General features: G+C 35.5%; 1 protein-coding gene across 1 annotated transcript in view; it reads left to right on the top strand.

Moving 5' to 3' along the window:
• Positions 1-20,729, top strand: part of Adam7 (ADAM metallopeptidase domain 7) — a 55,336-nt gene that overhangs the window by 11,917 nt on the left and 22,690 nt on the right. The window contains exons 5-13 of the mRNA XM_005373907.1: positions 1,736-1,812; positions 2,787-2,976; positions 4,239-4,292; positions 7,314-7,385; positions 13,082-13,251; positions 14,527-14,611; positions 16,345-16,475; positions 18,222-18,396; positions 19,933-20,022. Coding sequence (XP_005373964.1) covers positions 1,736-1,812; positions 2,787-2,976; positions 4,239-4,292; positions 7,314-7,385; positions 13,082-13,251; positions 14,527-14,611; positions 16,345-16,475; positions 18,222-18,396; positions 19,933-20,022 — 1,044 coding nt within the window. The remainder of the gene's footprint in view (positions 1-1,735; positions 1,813-2,786; positions 2,977-4,238; positions 4,293-7,313; positions 7,386-13,081; positions 13,252-14,526; positions 14,612-16,344; positions 16,476-18,221; positions 18,397-19,932; positions 20,023-20,729) is intronic.

Raw genomic sequence — 20,729 nt, forward strand, 5'->3', positions numbered from 1 at the left:
TATTAAGGATTCTTCTTCATTTTCCAAACAAGCTTTTGTACTTATCACTAACATTATTATAATGGATACAGATTCTGTTTTACTCCTCATTCCCCTTTCCAGAAGATAGCCTCTGCAACCTTTTAACCAAGAACAGGGTTACTCTTGCATGTGATTTTTCTTTTTTTATAATGGAATACTGCTCACCCATAAAGAAAGATAAACTGGACACTTTCATCAGTAAATGGATACAACTCGGGGTCATACTCATAAGTGAAATAAATCAGACTCATATGTATGAACACCATATTGTCTCACTAGTGTGAGAAACTGAAAGGGTAAAGAAGATCCAAAATGTACAATAGATATTATAAATTGGGAAGAAACTGCTAAAAAGAAAAGACAATCTATGAAGGGGGAAAAGGGACCGGAAGAAAGGGAAAAAGAAAAATATATTTATATACAAGATAATTAAGATAGTTATACAGCTATTTTCTCTTAGTTCACTGAAAAGAAGAGTTTGTGCTAATATTGTTTGGACAAGATATCATGCCTATATCTTGTACTCTGAATAGCTACTATGAAGGCAATATACAATATATTAATTATTGTAACTCTTACTAACTTGGTTTGAAACTCTGTTTTATTGCTTTTTCTATTTAAAATAAAAATAAATAAATGAATAAGTGGTAATAATAATAAAAGTGATAGGACAGTTTTGAGTTAAAGAGAAAAAAATCTTAAAGCTATGAAAGTGATTCATCACATCTTTGAAAAATAACTTTAACAAATGGAAAATGAATAATTTTTTTCAGAGTATAACAAAAACCTGCTTTTTGTTTGTATTATAATTACTGCTCTCCTGTTTAAACGAATATCTAATTAGAATAGTATGTACTTCTAATGCTCAAATAAAGAAGATCACCTTTGCTTAATTGCACTTTGATCACCCTTTCTTAGTAGCTAGTCCTTCTAAAGCACTTCATGATATAGCTCTATCTCTGCTCTTTCCTAGCTGGTCCTTTGCTCATAGAGTTGCCCAGATTCCACATATTTTTAAAAAACAATGGCACTTTTGGCTTATTATCTGCCAACATGTCTGTCAGAGCACGATGCAAGCCATTGACATTCTCCTCTAAGTTATGTTTGACATGGTTCATAATGAAGTCATTAAATAAACATGAACTATATTTGCAAATGGGCCATTAGAGATACAGATATATTCGATAAAGAAAACCCATGAATTAGTGAAAAAAGCAAAACAAACAAACAACAAATACACCATGTAGAAATAGTAAGGATTCCAACTTGGCTGAGGAGTACCGGCTAGAGAGGAATACCTAATTTTAGGAATCATCTAGAACTTGCCTTGATTTCATAGGCAACTGGGGAAATTATAATATTAGTGTAAGAGAATTAGTTTAGCAAAGATTTTGAGATGGATTAAAGAAATTACATTTATAAGCAAAAGAGTCACATATCTGACATTAGTGTCAGCACCCAACAGATTTAGGTTTGTAAGGAAAGGATCCATACATACATGGCTTTATACAAAGTAATCAATAATTAAGATGAAAGATCTCTAAATCAGGCTCAAATATACATTAAAAAAAGAAGGCAATAAATGCATGCATGGAAAAGTGTATCACTTGGCAGAATAAAATACTGGTATGTTCTGAACAAAAATAATCAGATATTAATATCTACATAACGTAAATATTTATATTTACATTAAGAGATTCTCCTGGTATTTTAGGATCACTGTTTTTATCAAGGATCCATTATACATGAACTTGATTCTTCTGCTAGCATCAGCACATGTAATGGTCTGAGGTAAGCAGAGTATCTCCTTGTGTGCTTATTTTGATATGGATTTGATATACGTTCAGTTGATTTGTTTCTTTTACTCAGCCTGTAAATAGAAGAAATAGTAAAGAAAGGGCAACTATGTATTTTCAGCCGTAGATATGAACTCTAACCCATGATTTATGCTTATGTTCGACAAAAATACCTAATACACAGCCCTTGGCAAGATGCATTTTTCAGTATATAATCAAGAATCACAGAGCTGGAGGATTGCTGGACATCATTTAACCTGTGCTCTAATGTTAGAAATCGAGATACTAAAAATCAGGGACCTGCTCCTGAGTATTCAATCATCTAGTAATAGAACTGAACCCAAAATCTAGGCTTCTTGAAAGAAGAAGATCTGCCAGTTCTGTGAATTTCCACTACACCAGAATGCTTTAATAATTTAGCTTTTTATAAATTAGCCTGCATTTTTGGTCTTTAGAAAGCAAAAAGTTATATATGCAGTTATTAGTTCTCTGTAGATCTTGAATTCAAGGACGAAGTAGGAGCATGTCCAAGGATAGATGGTAAGACAAGGAACTTCTGTCTTATAAGAAGTAGAAGCTCGTGCCATTTTCAGAAATGAGAATCCCTTTAATGACAAAATTACCCATAGTACTATTTGTACTTTTATATATTTACAACTAGCGCATTAATGATAAATTCATTAAGTTTTTGCAAATGCCCTGAGACAAACAAGTGGGGATTGCTACTATACTTCAACTCAGAGCTGAAACTGGACTGTCAGAATTCCTCTGAAAAATTTACATAAAATGACTCTTAGAAAAAGCTATTCATTCAATGAAACACCACATACCATCTCATTTGTCACTGAAAACACCCAACTGCAAGCTTATGTGGTCTTGACCTTGTAGTTCCCTGTCTTGAAAGGGTAAAGTTTTAAAAACTGAAACAGTTATGTATCTTGAATATACATTGTGTTCCGATTTCCACAGGGGATTCTTCAGAGTAAATGATCAAAGGTATCTTATTGAACCAGTGAAATACTCGGAGGAGGGAGAGCATTTGGTGTTCAAATATAACCCAAGGGTGCCGTATGTTGTCAATTATTCTTGTGCAGAGCTCAATTTAACCATGAAAGCTGTTCCAAAAGACACTAAATGTAAGGAAAACCACACAGAGAAAGTGAGTACTCTATTTCTAAGGCAGGTAAAACACCTCCCATGTCCTTTATGATCTTAAAAGAGATGATCAGTCCAGCTAGCGAAGTGTATCTGCTACTCTGAATCTGACGCTGAATTGTTTGAAATTTTACGTTCAAACTTTTGTTTGATGCCTGTGTAGAAAGTGTTTACTGACCAGAGTAAATCCAAGTGCGTTCCATCAGAGTGAGAAATGGGAGCTGTAAACATACCTTCATGTGTGGCATCAGGACCTTCTGTGTTTAAAGGATGGAATTTGCAGTGTTCTGAAATCTGTCCTAGACATTACCTTTTCTTATCTTCCCTGCATTTTTGTGGGAGTTGTTGATTAGAAGCCTTTCATTGGGCCAAATTGTTCTAGTGGTTAAAGATGACTAAGGATAGGATAGCCGCAGGTTCCATTTCTGGTGGGATGGCTGTTCAGAGTCCTGTATGTATTATGCCTTTCTGTACAACTAGCTCTTATTTCCTCAAATCTCCACCCAGTGGTAGCTTGTAAACTACGTGTTTGCAGATCTTCTTTGCAGGTTCATAGTCTAGATAGTTTCTGACACATACTAAATGTCTAACGAGTGTTTCCCAGTTGAATAATTCAATAAATAAATAATTACTTAGTTGACAAAAGAATGTGTCAATTATTGAGAATTATCTCCCTAATTTGTCCTCAGGGAATATATTTGTACCTCCCCATATGTTTACTGAATGCTGAAAACTTCAAAGAATATCCTGATATTTCTGTTTTCTAAAAATAAATGACATAAGTAGCAATATTTATTTGATTTTTAAATTGATACCTTGAGGTTTGGAGGCAGAAATAGAAGGAATAGTTTGTACTATCAATCATTTCATTTTTAACTTTCAGCTATAGATGGTTCTTTTCACCTGAGCTCAGTCACAAAGCATTGACTTTCCAAATGAAGAAAATATCCTAAATATTAAAACTGGATTCCTTATTACTGATAATTTTTATTTGACCTCAAAGTGCACACACAAAAAAAGAAAGTGTAGTCAAAAATTTAATGCTGCTTCAGGATTATTAATATATGATATGCAGGACCACATGTTTATACCATGGTTTTTTTTATACAGATTCGTAGACTAATTAGTTAGGCATATACATTTGCTTCACCTTCTTATCTCAATAATACTAGCATTTCTTACCTCAAAATTGTTAGATTTTTTCCAATTTAAATGTTAAAGTGAAAAATATGAACATACTTCATTAAATTTTCCATAAATTTCCAGGGAAACCATAAGGAAAAGTATATTGAACTGTTCATCGTTGCTGATGAATATGTGGTAAGTTTTCAGATGAACATTTTGTTTCTTTTTCATATTTATAAAACTTTAGTGATTCTAAACTGGACAAAAATGTATCCTAATCAGAGTTTCCTGCTAAGCTCAAACTTGTGTTTTTAGCTTCCCCAAATAAATGAATATAACAGTCTACTGGGTCTTTGAAGAATGAAACAGACCAACCCAAACTAGAACAGTCCACCCCATTACAAACCTTTGGAAATGTTGAACCACGTATAAGAAATGGAAAACATGTCAGCAGTTTAGAGTTGACCTCCAAAACACCTGAAAATTTTCAAATGCTAAAACTGAAAATAAAGTGTCTCTCAGAACAGGAAGTAACATTCAAAAATTTGGTGATCAGTGATGTATAAAATATAGGTGTGGGGTTTGAGGAATTAAATATTGCATGGAGTGAAAATCTGACATTTGCAAATAAGTCCTCTGTGTTTTCCAGAGCTGTAAAGTGCTGCATCCTCCCTGAAAAGGAAACCATAAAAATCCATGGAAACTGCAATAGATAAAGGGATTGTCTACCTGCATATAGGCATGGGTAGTGAAAGGGTCAGGTATACCTATGCCTGTGCCATGCACTGATATGGAACATGACAGTGTATATTTTTTCAGGTGCAGACATGCCAAGCAAGGCATTCTACATAAGAACTGCTTAATGATCTGGTAAACGAGAGCCCAAATCAAAAATGTCCCATAAAGACAGTAAAATAACCCAAAGTAAGGTGAATCACACAAGAAAGGATAAAGCGACGTAATGAGAAGGGAAAACAGCCTACCAGGAGATGTAAAGCACCCAACAATATTTAAAATTATTCTATTCAATGAAACTATAGGTTTAAATTTATTGAAGTTATAAAAATAAATAGAAATCACCAAAAGATAATGAGAGGAGACTGTAAAAATAACAAGCATACTTGAAAAAAAAACTGTTTTAACATCTGCAAAAGGAAGCTATATATCCTCGAATAAATTGAATACAAAGTTAGACACATGAGAAGGGAGAGTCAGTGACTTGGAGGATAGAATAGGTGGAAATCTAACACCTAAGGAACACAGAGAAGTGAAGAGTTAGAAACTATGAAAGAAAAAATAGGAGACATTAAATGTGAATAAAGGGGCTGGGGATTTAGCTCAGCGGCACAGCGCTTGCCTGGCAAGTGCAAGGTCATAAGTTCAATTCCCAGTAGCGGAAAAAAAAAAATGCTGAATAAAAGAGTGAGTATGAGTCACTGGATGATAAGTACTCCTTCAGTGATAATTCTTGAGAGTACTCCAGAAATAAAAGGATGAGAAATAAACCAGCTAACAATATGAAATAATTGCAGAATAATGAAGACAATGGGGGGGAAATCCAACCAAATTAAGTTGGAACAAATAAAAAGCTTACCTACACGTGAATTATACACAAAACACAACTTTTAACCAATAAGAGGTGATGTAAGTTTGTAGACTATGCATTCAAAATGTAACAAAAATAATTCTAAAATTTGGTACTATTAGGCAGAAATAACACATGGGTGGAAAGAAAGAAACCATCTCTAAAATATGGATGTTACCAAAGCTAGCAAGATAAAAGGGGAAAGCAGAACATAAATGTGTACATCCCAAATACCAATCACTTACTATAGGTTTGACAGTAAGAGTACAAAGCTCGCACTCTGTCCTACCCAGTCCCTCTGGTTGGAAATAACTGGTGGAGAAATTATCTTATTCCTATGACCCCCGAGATAGGTTTAACATCTTTCCCTGTAATGTACATTGTACAGTCCCTACCAAGTACTCAACGGGAATCCGGGTATGATACATATTTTCCTGGTGGGAGAAGAGGACCCCATAACAAATCACTAGGAGTGTGTGGGATTGGAGAAACACAAGTGTTAGGCAATTTCTTAAAAGAGAAAATGATCAGTATTAAATGTGGACAAGACAACCAGAAAGGTGAGCAAAAAGTAATTCGTGCACTCAAGAGGGGATTTGTGAACTGTCAAGAGTGGTTTTAAGAGAACAGTGGTAACTGAAATCCAGGTATGATGAGTGGACGGGAGATGGAAATGGAAAAGATGCTAATACCATATTCAGAATCACACTGATATGTAAAGTAATAGGGGAGCAACAGAGTAGTAACTAGAGGATTCCTACAGGATTCAGGAAAAGCATGCTTATTTTTTATTCATATCATAGAAGTTTGACCATATGTATATATCCTTAAAGCATATTGTTTTGTTATTAAGTGTATTTAGTTGATAATTATTAGCAAGATCCTAATAGTACCACAAGGGCATTAAGTTGAAAGAAGAGAACTAAATTCAGAATGGAGCAAAAAGTTTTGTCTTCTGAGTTTTACTCTGGAGAACAGGGAAAGCAGTTTTCTATCCCTCTGTATCATAGCTCTGGCTCCAAGGAGGTTTTTTTTTTGTATGTTCCATCCTTTGTGACACTGTAGACTCAGGAAGAGAGGTGAAGTGTGTCTTTTTGCAACATCTTGTTTATCATAGATCTTTAATAGGTGGTGTGTCATGGTAACAATGACCTCTAAAGAATACCAATCAATTGGCTTAATTACTACAGCAATGAAGTATAATGAAATGTAAAAGAAGACAACTGAATTTGGAAGGAAACCCCTAATGTAGTGCTGAGCTAAAATATGTCTTCATAGACTGCCGTATCTAGTTATTTAATATTAAAAAATTCATCTCAGCAGAGTGTGGTGGTATATGTGTGTAATCCTAGCTACTCAGGAAGTGAGGGCAGGAGGATCACAAGTTCGAGGCCAGCCTGGGAAACTTAGTGAGATGCTGTCTAAGGGCCAGGATGCTGCTCAGTGTAAGAGGCATGTTCCCCAGTAGCGAGAATAAAATCTCCTCCATAAATTATCCAGGTCTTAGACAGTTCCTTCTTCTTTCTTCATTGTTCCAATACATTTTTTTCTTTGTAATATCACATAAGAGATGAAGCATTTTACTCAGTTTATATCATTAATGAATTTTGGTGTAATGTTTTCATTTCCAGTACCGCAGAAACAGTAGTCCTCACTATAAGCTAAGGAGAAGAATTTGGGGAATGGTCAATTTTATCAACATGGTAAGGATTGATATCATTTGAATGACTTGAAAATATAAATGCAAAGAAATGTTTATGTTAACTCTCTGCTGGACTTTGAAGTACCCTTGATACTGAGGTGGCCCAAACTCCAGAGCCTCGTCAAACAAACTAATAAACAAAACTGTGATGAAAAATCACAGCATCAAACCACAGGTCTGACATTTTCATCGTCCAAGTAAATTCCACTTACTATTTAAATAAGTTTCAAATATTGTTCTTTAGTTGCAAAACTTACGAAGCAACGTGCAAAGAATTTGAAAACCAATCACATTCAAGCTACGTCTCACTTTTCTAAATCAGTGGTCTATGACCTTGTATAAAATCCTTCAAGCTGTAACTTATTGCCCATGATTTGGCTTAAAAATGAAAGTAGCTATTTCAGTAAAATCTCCTAAAATTATTAGTGTGTTTACATTTTAATGAGGTGTAATTTTGTAAAGCAAGTTTTGAATTGCACAGATATTTCTTTGCTGACTCCTAAGATGTCACATACACCCCTGCCTTATTTATTACCAGGATAAAGAGGTGCCACAGGAAAATGCTAGAAAGAATGTCTGCTCTAGGGTAGAGGTGGTTCATCCAACCCTTAAGGGACATTTAATCTATTTGTAGTTTTTGCTACTCTAAATATAACTACTTTAGACATTTATATACAGACATACATGTAGAAAGAAATTTTCATTTATTTTACCTAAAAATCTAATGCTGGGTCATATGGAATAGGAATACTTTTTTGGCTGTTGTCCAGAAATATTCATATATATTATTTTAAATTTTTCACTCTGTTAAAAATATTTCTAATGTCCCTTCTGGCCTTCTCTTCAATTCAGTAGTTATAGACGGTGCTGTTTAATTTTTAATTAGAGATTCTTATATATTTTTGTTATAGATTCCAATTTTTATTCCATTAGAAATTAGAAAATTTATTCTGTTTGATTTTAGCTCTTTTGATTGTTTGAGGTTTATTTTATGGTTTAGAATCTGGTTTATGTGTACTTGATAAAACAAACAAACAAACAAATGAGAGTATTCTGATATAAGTGAATAGAATTGTCTATAATTCTATTCTACAGAATTTTCTAAAATGTCAGTTATGTCAAGTTAATTGATAGCATTTTCTTAATGTTTTGTGTCTTTATTAATTTTGTAACTGTTTATTACTGATATAAAAACATTTAATTCCAACTGTGATGGTGACTATGTCTCTCTCCTCTCTGTCGCCAGATTTTGTTTTGTGTTTGTGATGCTTTGCTATTAGATGCAGACACATTAGCTCTGCATGTCTTCATTTTGATTTGACTCTTTTGTCATCATGCAGTGCTCTCTCTGACTGCTGTAAATGTTCATTGCACCTAAGTCTACTTTGATACTAATAGAGCCACTTCAGCTTTCATTTGATTTGTGTTTGCACGATAGATATTTTGCTATTTTTACTTTTAACTTATCTTTGTCTACATATTTAAAGTCACGTTCTTATAGACAGCAGATTTTTTCTTTCATAAAATCTGATGATTTCTGTGTTTTAATAGGTTACTTACATAATTTACATTTGCTATAATTATTGATATGTTTTTTGTTTCCTATATCCTCTGTCCTGCCAGCTTTTGAGTAGGATATTTTTTATTAGTACATGTTTGCAGTAGGTGCTGCTTACAGTGATCTTGGGGAGCAGGTACATGTGCATAATATACCTTGATTCTTTTAAATCCCTTCCCTCTCACCTCCCTCCCTCCTCCTCAAAGTCCCCCTCCCCCATTTTTGTCCTTGTTAATATTAATCTTATCTCATACTGAACTGAGTAGTTTTTGATCATTCTGTTTTTATCTATGCCATTGGGTCTTCAAAAATACTTTGTACTTAACCACAGATTTACAATCTATATTTAATAAGACACAGTCTAACTCCAAGGAGCATTGTACCAATACACAGATAGAAGTACCTTACAACACACGTTAAACTCTCCAAGCCTCCTCTCATGATAGTTTCACACATTATTTAAAATCTTTACTGTTTCAAGCATTTTTATATATTTTTCTAGAATGTGAAGATAGAACATATTGCTCCCATGTATTTCAAGCTTCATTTCTCCTATTATTATCTCAGATTTACTTGATATCACTGTAACAATTGATAAAATCCTACCAATACATTATTAACAAAATTTAAATAATTAAAATTTTCTTCACTTTAAACTAACATTCTTTTTCTGTCCCAGGATGTCACCCAGTATAACACAATACATTTAATCTCCATGTCTCCCAGACCCCTCTTGACTGTGATAGGTTTTCAGGCTTTCTCTATACTTAATAATATTGAGAGCTTTTAAGAGTACTTGTCAGGTATTTTATAGAATATCCTTATATTGGAATCTCTGTGATATTTTCTTATAATTGGAAGATTATGATGTTCTGGGGGAAACCCATATGGGTCATGGTCCACTTTCATCATGGTCAGTAAGATTTATCACTAACGATCTTGATTTGAAGTAGGTTTTTCTTTTTCCAGTACGGGAAATTGAACTCACAACCTCACACTTGCCAGGCAGGTGCTGTGCCGGTGAGCTAAATCCCCAGCCCCTAATGATCTTGATTTGGATCACCTGGCTTAAGTGATGTTTTTCAGAGTTCCCATGGTAGAATTACTCATTTTTCACTCTTTACCATTCTCTATTCTTTGGAAGAATGTTACTGTGCATTACTTACCCTTCAAGTGTGAGGAGTCTTGCTCTCTCTTTGAAGTCGAGTATATACCTGTACCTACACCTACACCTACACCTGCACCTGCACCTGCACCTGCACCTGCACCTATACCTATACCTACACCTACACCTATACCTACACCTTTACCTGTACCTGTAGCTGTACCTATACCTATACCTATACCTATACAGGTATTACTTTGAATTCTTCTGCACAGGAAATTTATTTATTTTCCCTCATTAATGTATTTGTTCAATTATTTATTTATATTGGTATAGAGTCGTGGATATTTGTTTAATACTTTGAGTTACCATGTAATGCTACTCTATTTCGTTAGTCAAATTCTTTCAGATTTGACCATTGGAAAGTATTTTTGTTACTCTCTGTATCCCTTTGTCATACCTTGATCAAAGTGTGTGTGCTTGGTTCTCATATTACTTAGATTCTCTGAGCTTCTTGGATCTCTGATTTAATATTTTCTATTATTTATCATGTTTTTCAAGTGCATCTCTACCTTATTATCTCTCTTTCATCTCCTTCTGGATTTTCTTTTCCTTCTCATCAGTCATATAGGCCTTCGTTTGAGTTCTAGGGATCAAAACGATGTTTACAGCGTAGTCTCAGCAGCATACAGCTTCTGCTCCTAGAGGGCAAGAGTCTGGTAGATTTATGAGTTTTTGCAAAGGAGCAGCTGTGTCCACCCATCAGGATCCTATTGCTGTGGAAGAGTATCTCTAGGCACCTTCTCTGCCTTCCCTCATTCTGTTCAGTATCCACAGAATGGTAGTGGAAAAAGATCTGTGCACAGGCACATTTGTGGCTCTGACAGGGCTCTGTATTCTCATTCTATCCCCTACTGGACTGTTAGCAATTCCTGAAAAGTATTTGCTGAATTCGTCTTACTTTGTCCAACAGTGCTCAGCCTCTTTTTTCTCATTGCTTGCCATGGGGGACAGGTCCTGTACTATCTTGCCTTTAAAAAAAAACCTTTCTTTAGATCCCAGCTTAACTTGTAAGCCATGCTACATCTGCTCATTGATGGTTTCAAGAAAAATTATGATTTTGTAAGTTCTCTGACTTTTTCTTCCTGTCAGGATAGAAGCAATATCGTTTTCTAAGACTGTACTTCCTATGCAGAAGCAGAACCCTTCCCAAATCTTTAAATCTGTGTCTAGAACTGGAAACTCCTCCTTATGATTTTTTTCTAATAGATAGGATTGGTGTGAAGTAAAATGTTTGGATCTCATGGTCACCTCTCTTAACCCAGTTTTTATTGTCTTCTGATCATCTATTTATATTAGCCCTGGCACTGGCCCTAATTCAAGACCCAAATTCTCTCCTAGGTTTCCCATCTCCAAAGTAAACATAAGTATAAAATTATTGTAGAACTTTGAATAATCATTTGTGTTCTACATTGCAGTCATGTAGTACACTATATCACAAAGAATTGAAAATTAGATGGGTTTAAAACCCTTGAGCCTTCCCATCATATCATTTTATTTTTTGTCTTTTTGAGACAGGGTCTCGCTATGCAGTTCAGGCTGGCCTTGAGCACACTTCGTAGCCTAGGCTGATCTCGAACTCTCAACGATCCTCCTGCCTCAGCCTCCTGAGTGCAGGAATTACAGGCGTGCGCCACCATGCCCCGCCCCCATCATACCATCTTTACTGGTCCTTCACAGGGTCTTCCAAGGCCAGCATTCATGTTATTTTACTAGAACCTCTTTTAATTTCACTATGTCTTCTTTTATCTCAGAAATCGAAAGTCTTTCTCTGTGATGAAGTGCGGCAGATCAATTCTATGTGAGCATCTAAATAAATACATCAAACCAACTCAAACACTCAGAAGATTAAATACGGCTTTTATTTCAGAGGCTATCTTTTCACTAAAGCAGAGTATATCCTAGGGTGGCAAATATTATTTCCACTGTCACTTGCATTCAATTTTATGAGTGTGAAAACTACCTACGAGTAGAGAAGTTTGACAAAGTTCATGTTAAAAAATTCTTGCTCTGTAGGACCTGACATAATTTTTATCCAACACTAAAATCAAGGCCAAGAGAAACAAGGATGGAAGTCACAGACACCAGTGTACATTTGGAGGTCATGGCTTCATTAAATGTCAACGTGCATGAGAGTTTAAAAGAAACTAGCATTTGTGGTTGTGAAGTGACCTTTTAGAGGTATGGGAAAGACACATGAAATTCAGTATATTCACATTCTGCAGGTTAAGTAGAAAATTACAGAAGATTGTTATAACAGGAATTCTATCTCTAAGAAACTTCTTGAAAAGGAGTTTTATTCTCTAGTGATGTTGCAGGAGTGACTTTTTCAATACGGTTCTTAATTCAGTGTTCATTAATTAGTCATTCATTGTCCCTCAAGTGGTACTTTGAACTAGCTACTATAAAATATAAAATGGGTATAATGTATATTCCTTTGTCTCAAAATATTCATGATCACTGCTGAGCTTTGTCTTCTCTTGTCCTAGCACAAAAGTATCTATCAGCTGACTGTTTAAAGCAATTTGGAAAAGGGGTGAAAAGATTTATAGGCTACCACCATTTCTCCACGGATTGAGTAATTTCCAGTACAGTTTCTCAAACAGAAAAGGAAGTTATAAAAAATCAATCACGAAGAACAAAAATGTCAAAGCCAAGTTTTTAAATATTGCTACCACATTTCTAACCTTCCATAGAAATTCTGAGATCAGTGCTTGAAAGGCTTATGATAATTCAAGGAGAAATAAGCTTTTTGGTTAATTTCTTTGTTGACCATGGAAAAACACACAGTATTAAGTGCAACACACCCTGTATTCCATTGCAAGACATGTGTTTGTAAAACAACACCCACTCTTTGCTTCCATATGTCACATGTTAAAATTACTATTCTTTTTAGAAATACAAAAGAATATAATAATGGTTAAGGTTCCATCCAGCAGTTTGAGTCTGTGAAAATTATTTCTTCTTTGAACAGATTTATAACACCTTGAATATTTATGTGACATTGGTTGGCATTGAAATATGGACAAATGGAGACAAAATAGAACAAGCTTCAAATATAGAGACTACCTTATTGCGTTTTTCAAATTGGCAAGAGACAGTCCTTAAAAAAAGGAAGAATTTTGATCATGCTCTGTTACTGAGGTACGTGGCTATTATCCTGCACACCTTAGGCAGGTTGTGAAAATAGATAACAGAACAAATGAACAACAAAAACAAGTTTAAGGCATTTAACTTTGGGTTAGGACACAAAGAAAAATGTTATTTCTAGTTGTACAGAGAATTTCCAAGTGGACTATTTAATAATCTTCCCTTCCAAAACTGGATAAGAGTAGAAAGGAAAAATGCCATATACTCAATCCTGGTCAGAGTTGAAAATGTAATTATGCAAGTTAAGTAGTTTCAGAATCCACATACATTCCTTATTACCCAGTGCCAACTTCTCTCACATTCCCATGCCATGCAACCCCAATAGTCTATCAAAACATGTTTTCCAGGAAGTATCTCAGTCTCAGGACATTTTCTCTCATTAAAGTGTATGCAGGCAGTCACCACTCTCCACAACAATCTTCTTTACTATACAATAAAGAAGACTACTAATCTGATAAATTAAACCTGCCACAGCTTTTAGATTCCTGAGGAAAAGTTTGGATCTGTCTATTTAATCATTATTTTCTTTTAAATTAAATTTCTCAATCTTTTCTTTTTAATGACTCTATTTAATTATTAATTTTCCTTAAATTTCTCTTAAATTCAAATTGCATTTGAATCCTATACACTTGAAATGTTGTCTTACAGCCCAAGAAAGCTTTCTTTACTGTGGTCCAATAGAAGTTATTTGTGAATCAAATCAACTGTGGATACCTATAATATATAGATCTTCATTTGTCTTTTTAGGTGATCCAGGAATGGTCCTTTTTTTATATGACAGCACTTTTACACATTTAATTATAGCTATCAAATCCTCTCTGAGTTTCTATGGTTGATTAACTTTTAAGATTTATCAACTACATATAATTAATCATGGTGTTGAGTACATCATTTCATATTTGTTCTCTTGAACATTTTTAAATTTGACCGGTTAATTTACCTTTTTGTCATTTGAGTGGTTTTTTCTAGAATTAACTTTAGGATAGACTGAAGGAAAATCAGACACTCAGTTTTACTTTTTGTTTTTCAAAATCTATCTTTGTTTTACAATTTCAGCTTAAGCTTGAATTCACTTTTTCAGTACCCCTACTATAGTGTCGGTTTAAAATGAGCTAAATATCAATTAATCCATCCTCAGTTCCAGAATTGCAGAAATAAGAAGGCACTTCCACAAGCTTAGGCGTAAGTACTGTGGTGGTTTACTGCCACTGAATCTTTGTGTTAGACTATTGACTCAGATTGAGGAGTATATTTGTGTCATGCCTATAGTGGGAAGTGGCTCTACACACAACCACAAGGAGCTTCTTATCCAGCGGGTATGTGCCTGCCCAGTTATTCTGCCAGTGTTATTAAGGTGAGCCGTGTTCTATTTATATCACATTACTTAGTCAAAATGTTTGAATTTCTTTAATGTTCTGAGTCCCATTGAAAGACACCATACATGCCTGTTGTCATATATAACCGCTAACTTACTACGAAAACTTACATTTCCATTATTAAATGAGAAAAGAAATGTCTAACAAAAAACTATAGACAAATAATAAAGGTAAACCAGTGTAGGGAAGAGTTCAAATGAACAACATACTCAGATTAATGCATGATTAGTGAAGCTGATTTGCCTCCTAACTGTAATTATTCATAGGGACAAAATGTGATGACTTATTTAGCAAGGGAGGATAAATGTTCTCATGCTGAAAAGAAAATGCATAAAACACATAATACATCCTATCAAAACCGCATTGCAATTCATGTTCAGAAAACACAATCCATTTCCAAGTTTCAAGTTTCTAATAAATGCTGATCAAGTAAACTTATTACGGAGACTGTTGAAAATCTGAAGGTGTGTATTTATCTCCTTTATTTCTTTGCTTAGTTGTTGCTGTGGCAGTTCAAACTTAGAAATGGATACTTATTAAATTACTGCATGAACTATTTTTTTACATTATATTGATGCAGCTCTTTTACACCTATAGATTTGCCTTGATATTTCAGTAACATAACTTTTACATCATATAGTCAATCTACTCTGATACAGGCTGTGAGTGTTTCAATTACATTTTAATAAGCCCAGGAAACACTTTATTTCACTTTTATTTTTTAACATTTTAAACTTTATATGAATCAAATGGACATATTAAAGATGTTTCATTAGCTTTATAGAAACCTGATAGCCTGTCCCTCTTTGGAAATATTTCCTCATTAATACAAGCATTAAAACATGAATTACAACGATCAGCCAAGACAACAAACCACATTGTCGCAGGTATTATATCTCTGACCTTTAATTTTCCTCATAACAGAAACTCCTTCCACGAGAGTATATGCATTTGTTCAACGTGACATTATAAGTTGAAAGCAAGAGAATTCACGTAGTTTTGTGTCCCCTTTGAACTGCTAGTATAGAGAAGACCAGCATGAACATTTATCATATGGTGTAGGATATTTGTCTTCATCCATTCAGGCTACTATAAAAAAAATAAATAAAATATTGTACCACAAACTGCATGGCTAATAAAAAACAAAAAGTTCCTTATCACAATTCTGGAGACAGAAATCCAGGGTCAAGGTCTACTGTCCGGCTCAAAGTTCACACCTTTTTTCTGAGTCATTACAAGACAGACAGAAGGGGAGGAGGTATCTGGGATACCTTTTTCAGAAGGGCAGAAATCCCATTCATGAAGATTTTGCACCCATGACTTTATCACCACCATTCCTTGGGGTGAGGGCTTTGACAGATGCATTTTGGAAGATTGCATACATTCAGACCATAGCAGCATTAGTAGTTTTTAGCTCTTATTGTTGTGAGTCTATGTAAAGCCAACACTGAATAATACTGTCACACACACACACACACACACACACACACACACTCACACTTCAAAGCTTTAGAGCTGCAGACACTTAAAAAGTCATTTTCCCAATTACATTACAAAGTGAAAGAGCTGAGGTACAGAGGGGAAAGTAATTAAATCCCCGAGTTAAGTAGAAGTTACAGACTGGGTCTTTCAGCCAATACTCACAGTGCTGTGTATGGACTACAGTGCACTTTCCCTGAAAATTTTCTAATGGACGTTTCTTTTGCGTCAGGATCTTCTACCTGACATAAATATAATTGCGAACAGAATGGCACATCAGTTGGGACATAACCTCGGGATGCAGCATGATGAGTTCCCGTGCACTTGTCCTTTGGGAAAGTGCGTTATGGACGGCGCTGGAAGGTGAGGCTCAGATAATGCAGGGAGTACATTTGAATATCTTGGTAATATACCCTATGAAATGTTTTGGAGCATTCTTTTAGGAATGTATTGATATTAAGTGTAAATTCCTGGAAGCTCTACTACAAAATCAGATAGAATAAGAAATGAACTTTTGGGGGCCTAAATCTTATTACCTTGTCACTAACATGCCCCTCTGTAGTAATTCATGTAGAGAAGTTCTAAAACTCCATGGACACACATTATGAAAGCACACTGTGATCAAGCACCACTCTCAAGGAAGACATGTATGGGAGAAATGGATTCTACGTGTCTTGGTTTTCCAGCTTTACTATAATTTCCTCCTTTACATCTTTACCTAAATATCATTCTCAGCAAAGATCTCCCTAGCCACCTGATCCAATCTTTTCAATCCTATTTCATCACACACACATATCGTCACATTTTTTCTACCCCATACTTATTTATTTTTTCTTTTCTCCTTTGTACTTTTCACCATGTAATATAGCCTATATAAAATGTTAGAAGCTTCTCTTAGCCTTCCTCTTTCACTAGCGTATAAGCTCCTTGACGTTATGTTTTGTCTTTTTTTGGTCACTGTTACATTACTATGGTCTAGAAATTCTCAGGAACCTGTTAGGTACCCCATAAATAGTCACAGAAAGAATGCACAGCCAGCATTCCCCTGTTCCATTGTGAATCTCTTGTGGTCAGTCCTGTCCTGAACATCACTGGATCTCTTCACAGTAGGTGTGCATAGTGCTTTGTGTGTACTAAGGAATTGTCTGTTAATGGCAATCTCTTCCAAATATCAAATAAATGATTTAAAATACACAAACAGTGGCTAGGGCATAGACTAGGAACTCAGAAACTGGTATTTAATTTTATATAGTTATCTACATACTTAGTTTTACTCACAGAATCCCCCTTTCTCATGCAGTGTAACCAAGATTCTTAAATCTGTGATCTGTGTTCAGACCACAGTGATTCATGTTCAGCCAGAGTGTCAATAAGACTGTCAAGGGAGACAAATGAAAGATAGAAGGGAGCATTCCTAAACATGTTTATGATATTATTAAATAGCTTATTTCTTTTTGCTAAGATCAAGTGTAGCAGCTGTTCTTATCAGCAAACATAAATAGATAACCACTCTGTACTAGGTACTATGTTAACTAGTAGGTTTTTTATTTGCTTGTTTCATGGTACTGAGGATTGAATTCAAGGCCTTTGAACTGAGCTCTACCTCCAGTACTTTTCATTTTTTATTTCTGAGACAGGGTCTCAAAAGTTGCCCAGGATGAGCTCCTAATTGTGATCCTTCCGCTTCAGCCTATCAGAGTGCTGAGATTACATGCTTGTGCCACTATGCCTGATTTGGGTCTTCTTTTAAAAACTTGGTCATGATACAGTCCCTGCCTTGAGAAGCTTTTAATCTTGCAGAGATGGTGAACATAGATGTATAGAAATTTAAAACTATGTTACACCAGGCTCATGGAGGCAGACATGGGAGCAGCAAGTACAGACAACCAGTCCAAAATGTGGGCTTCAGGAATGAATGCCTGGAGGATGTTTCACCAGAGTATTTCCATGGAAACACCATGTGTTAGCTGTGTTAGCCCAGGTCCCGCTCTGCTGCCACAGTTAACATTTACATTTGTCCTTTCTAAATTTTTCATACAACTTTCACAGCTGCTGTTTCACAATATATTGATGTGATAAATCTTTATTTTTATCTCATCCCGTCTCTAGTATTCCTGCGATAAAATTCAGTAAATGCAGTCACAGCCAGTACCAGCAGTTCCTGAAGGATTATAAACCAACCTGCATGCTCAACATTCCATTTCCTAACAATCTCAGTGATTTCCCATTTTGCGGGAACAAGAAAGTAGATGAAGGGGAAGAGTGTGACTGTGGCCCTGTGCAGGTATTTGAGAATGATGCTGTGTTTAAATTATAAAGTTTATGCTCAGTTGAAATCTAAGCAGGGATCTAGCCATTAAGCATATTAACCATCATGTTCCTCTTACAAAGCTTCTAAAATACAAGACTTTTTTCACTATAAAAACAAGATGTTGGGGCAACTTCATTTCAAGGCTTTTTAAGAAATCATGAATTGTGCATAATGATCTTGCTAGAGATCAGCAGCTTCACATTCACTTTGTTTATGTATTAATTAACTCATCTTGTGAGAAGAGCCCTTAGGTGTCAGTATGCATGAATACTCATGCGCAGTAGCATGTAGCCATCTTACAAAATCCCTTATAGTGAATCAGCTGAGTTTTACTCATGACTGCAGGAGGCTACAGCTGGACAGTTCTCATTATTAGAAAACCCTTTCCTAATAGAGCAGAAATTCTCAAAAATTTCACATATCTATTACAAACTTTGTCTTTGGAACATTTAGAAACAAAGCTTTTGAGATAAATTTTGAAGTGATTCTTAATCTGCTCTTTCCCAACATAGAACTATTTCTTTCAGGAGCTCATCAAATAAATATGTGTCCTACACAACTTACTATGCGAATTATAAAGTGCATACAAATCCCTGGGATAGTTGTTAAGGATATGGACTCTGGTCCAGTAGGGTTCAGAATTTTTATTGCTACCAAGCTGCAAAGTTCTGTTAATGCCACTTCTTCTCTGAGAACTACATTTTTAGTACCTATGCTTATTTCAAAAACAGCCTGATAAAACAGCTCTCCTGAGACTTCACAATCAGAGTGGGGTCAATGATCTGTCCAGAGGTATAAGAACTCATTTTCCATATGCCTTAGGTTAACTGTAAAGGGGTTGTTCCTTTTGGAAACTGATTCTCTTGCCCACGTGTCTTCTTTGGAATGGTTCTACAGCTTCATTCCAACACAGGAAGTACCTTACCTGATCAGAAACAATTTCCAGTGGAATTTTAATTTTAGTCAAGTAGAGAGGGTTTAAGAGCCCTTCTTGTTGTTATTATATGAAGGTGTATTTTTTAGCAGAAAGATCAGCCTGATCTGCTTGACATCATGAACAAAAGTCAAATTCAGATCTTTAAAAACTGTACTGTTTCTCATCAAACTTTAGCATAAGGAAGCAATAGGAACCTCCAGGGAATGGGAGTAAGGAGAGGAGCAGAAGGTTGTAGACGTAGGACTCTATTCCTGCCCATGAGCACTCATAAACTCCGGAGTCCCGAAGAGCCAGGAGGGAAGGACATGCAGCAGGAGTCCCAAACACTAGCGCCAAACTGTAATCTTTATCCACACATTACATGGGATCATGCAGCAGCCTTTACCTCTGAAAGACTAAAGAGTTGATTTGTTGAACTTCCATTGTTTTTTGTACCAGGAATTGAACTCAGGACTTCTCACTTGCCAGGCAGATGTGCTGCTGAGCTATATTCCCAGCCCCATCTATTTCCATTTAAACAAAAGCTAAACCACAAATCATTTTTCTGATATTTAATTTTTTATTATTGTCAGGAGTGTACTAACCCTTGCTGTGATGCACACATGTGTATGCTGAAGCCAGGATTTACTTGTGCACAAGGAGAGTGCTGTGAATTTTGTCAGGTGAGACTCTTGGACAGGCAATAGTTTCTCTGTTTTCAGCTTAAGTCACTCAAGTCCAAGGAGCTGTCTGGCCATGGAAAATCCTCCACCATAAATTCTTGGCAATACCTATTCAAATATATTCAGACTTCTGAGCACAGGTTGATGATTTGACCCAGGGAATGGAGAAGCCAGTAAACATTTTCGGTGTTTTAGGAGAGACGTCACACAGCCAGCACTATTCTTGGCCTTCTGTAAATTCTTACCAACCTATATTACATCAACTGGGAGTGAAATTGATATCCCAACAACATGAGCTAAAAGGAGAAAAGGGTTATACTGGGATTTGAAAGTAATCGTGGCTGGTAAGATGGAGAAATAGTCCTAGAGGAGACTAGATGGCCCTGTCCAAGGATTTATTGACACTTCATTCACCCTATTGGACTGTGGAGTTCACCAAGAGAAGAAACATGTCTTTTTCATCTTCAAATCTCTCCAAAACCAGTACCAATAAATGTGTATTGAGTAGCAGAACAAGAGAAATCTCCATGCAATTGCCTCCAGCAATACAAGCCAGGGTATTTTTCCAGTTTATATGGAGGTACTGATTTCTTGGGGATGGAGATTCCTTATTATAGGTAGGAGTTTCCTTTTGTGTGCAAGCAGAGCAGGGCTATACTGGAGTAAGGAATTAAGAAAATATAACATAAATGAGAATGTTTATACAT

This window comes from Chinchilla lanigera, unplaced genomic scaffold (genome assembly GCF_000276665.1).
Source record: "Chinchilla lanigera isolate Chin_1 unplaced genomic scaffold, ChiLan1.0 scaffold00002, whole genome shotgun sequence".
NCBI lineage: Eukaryota > Metazoa > Chordata > Mammalia > Rodentia > Chinchillidae > Chinchilla > Chinchilla lanigera.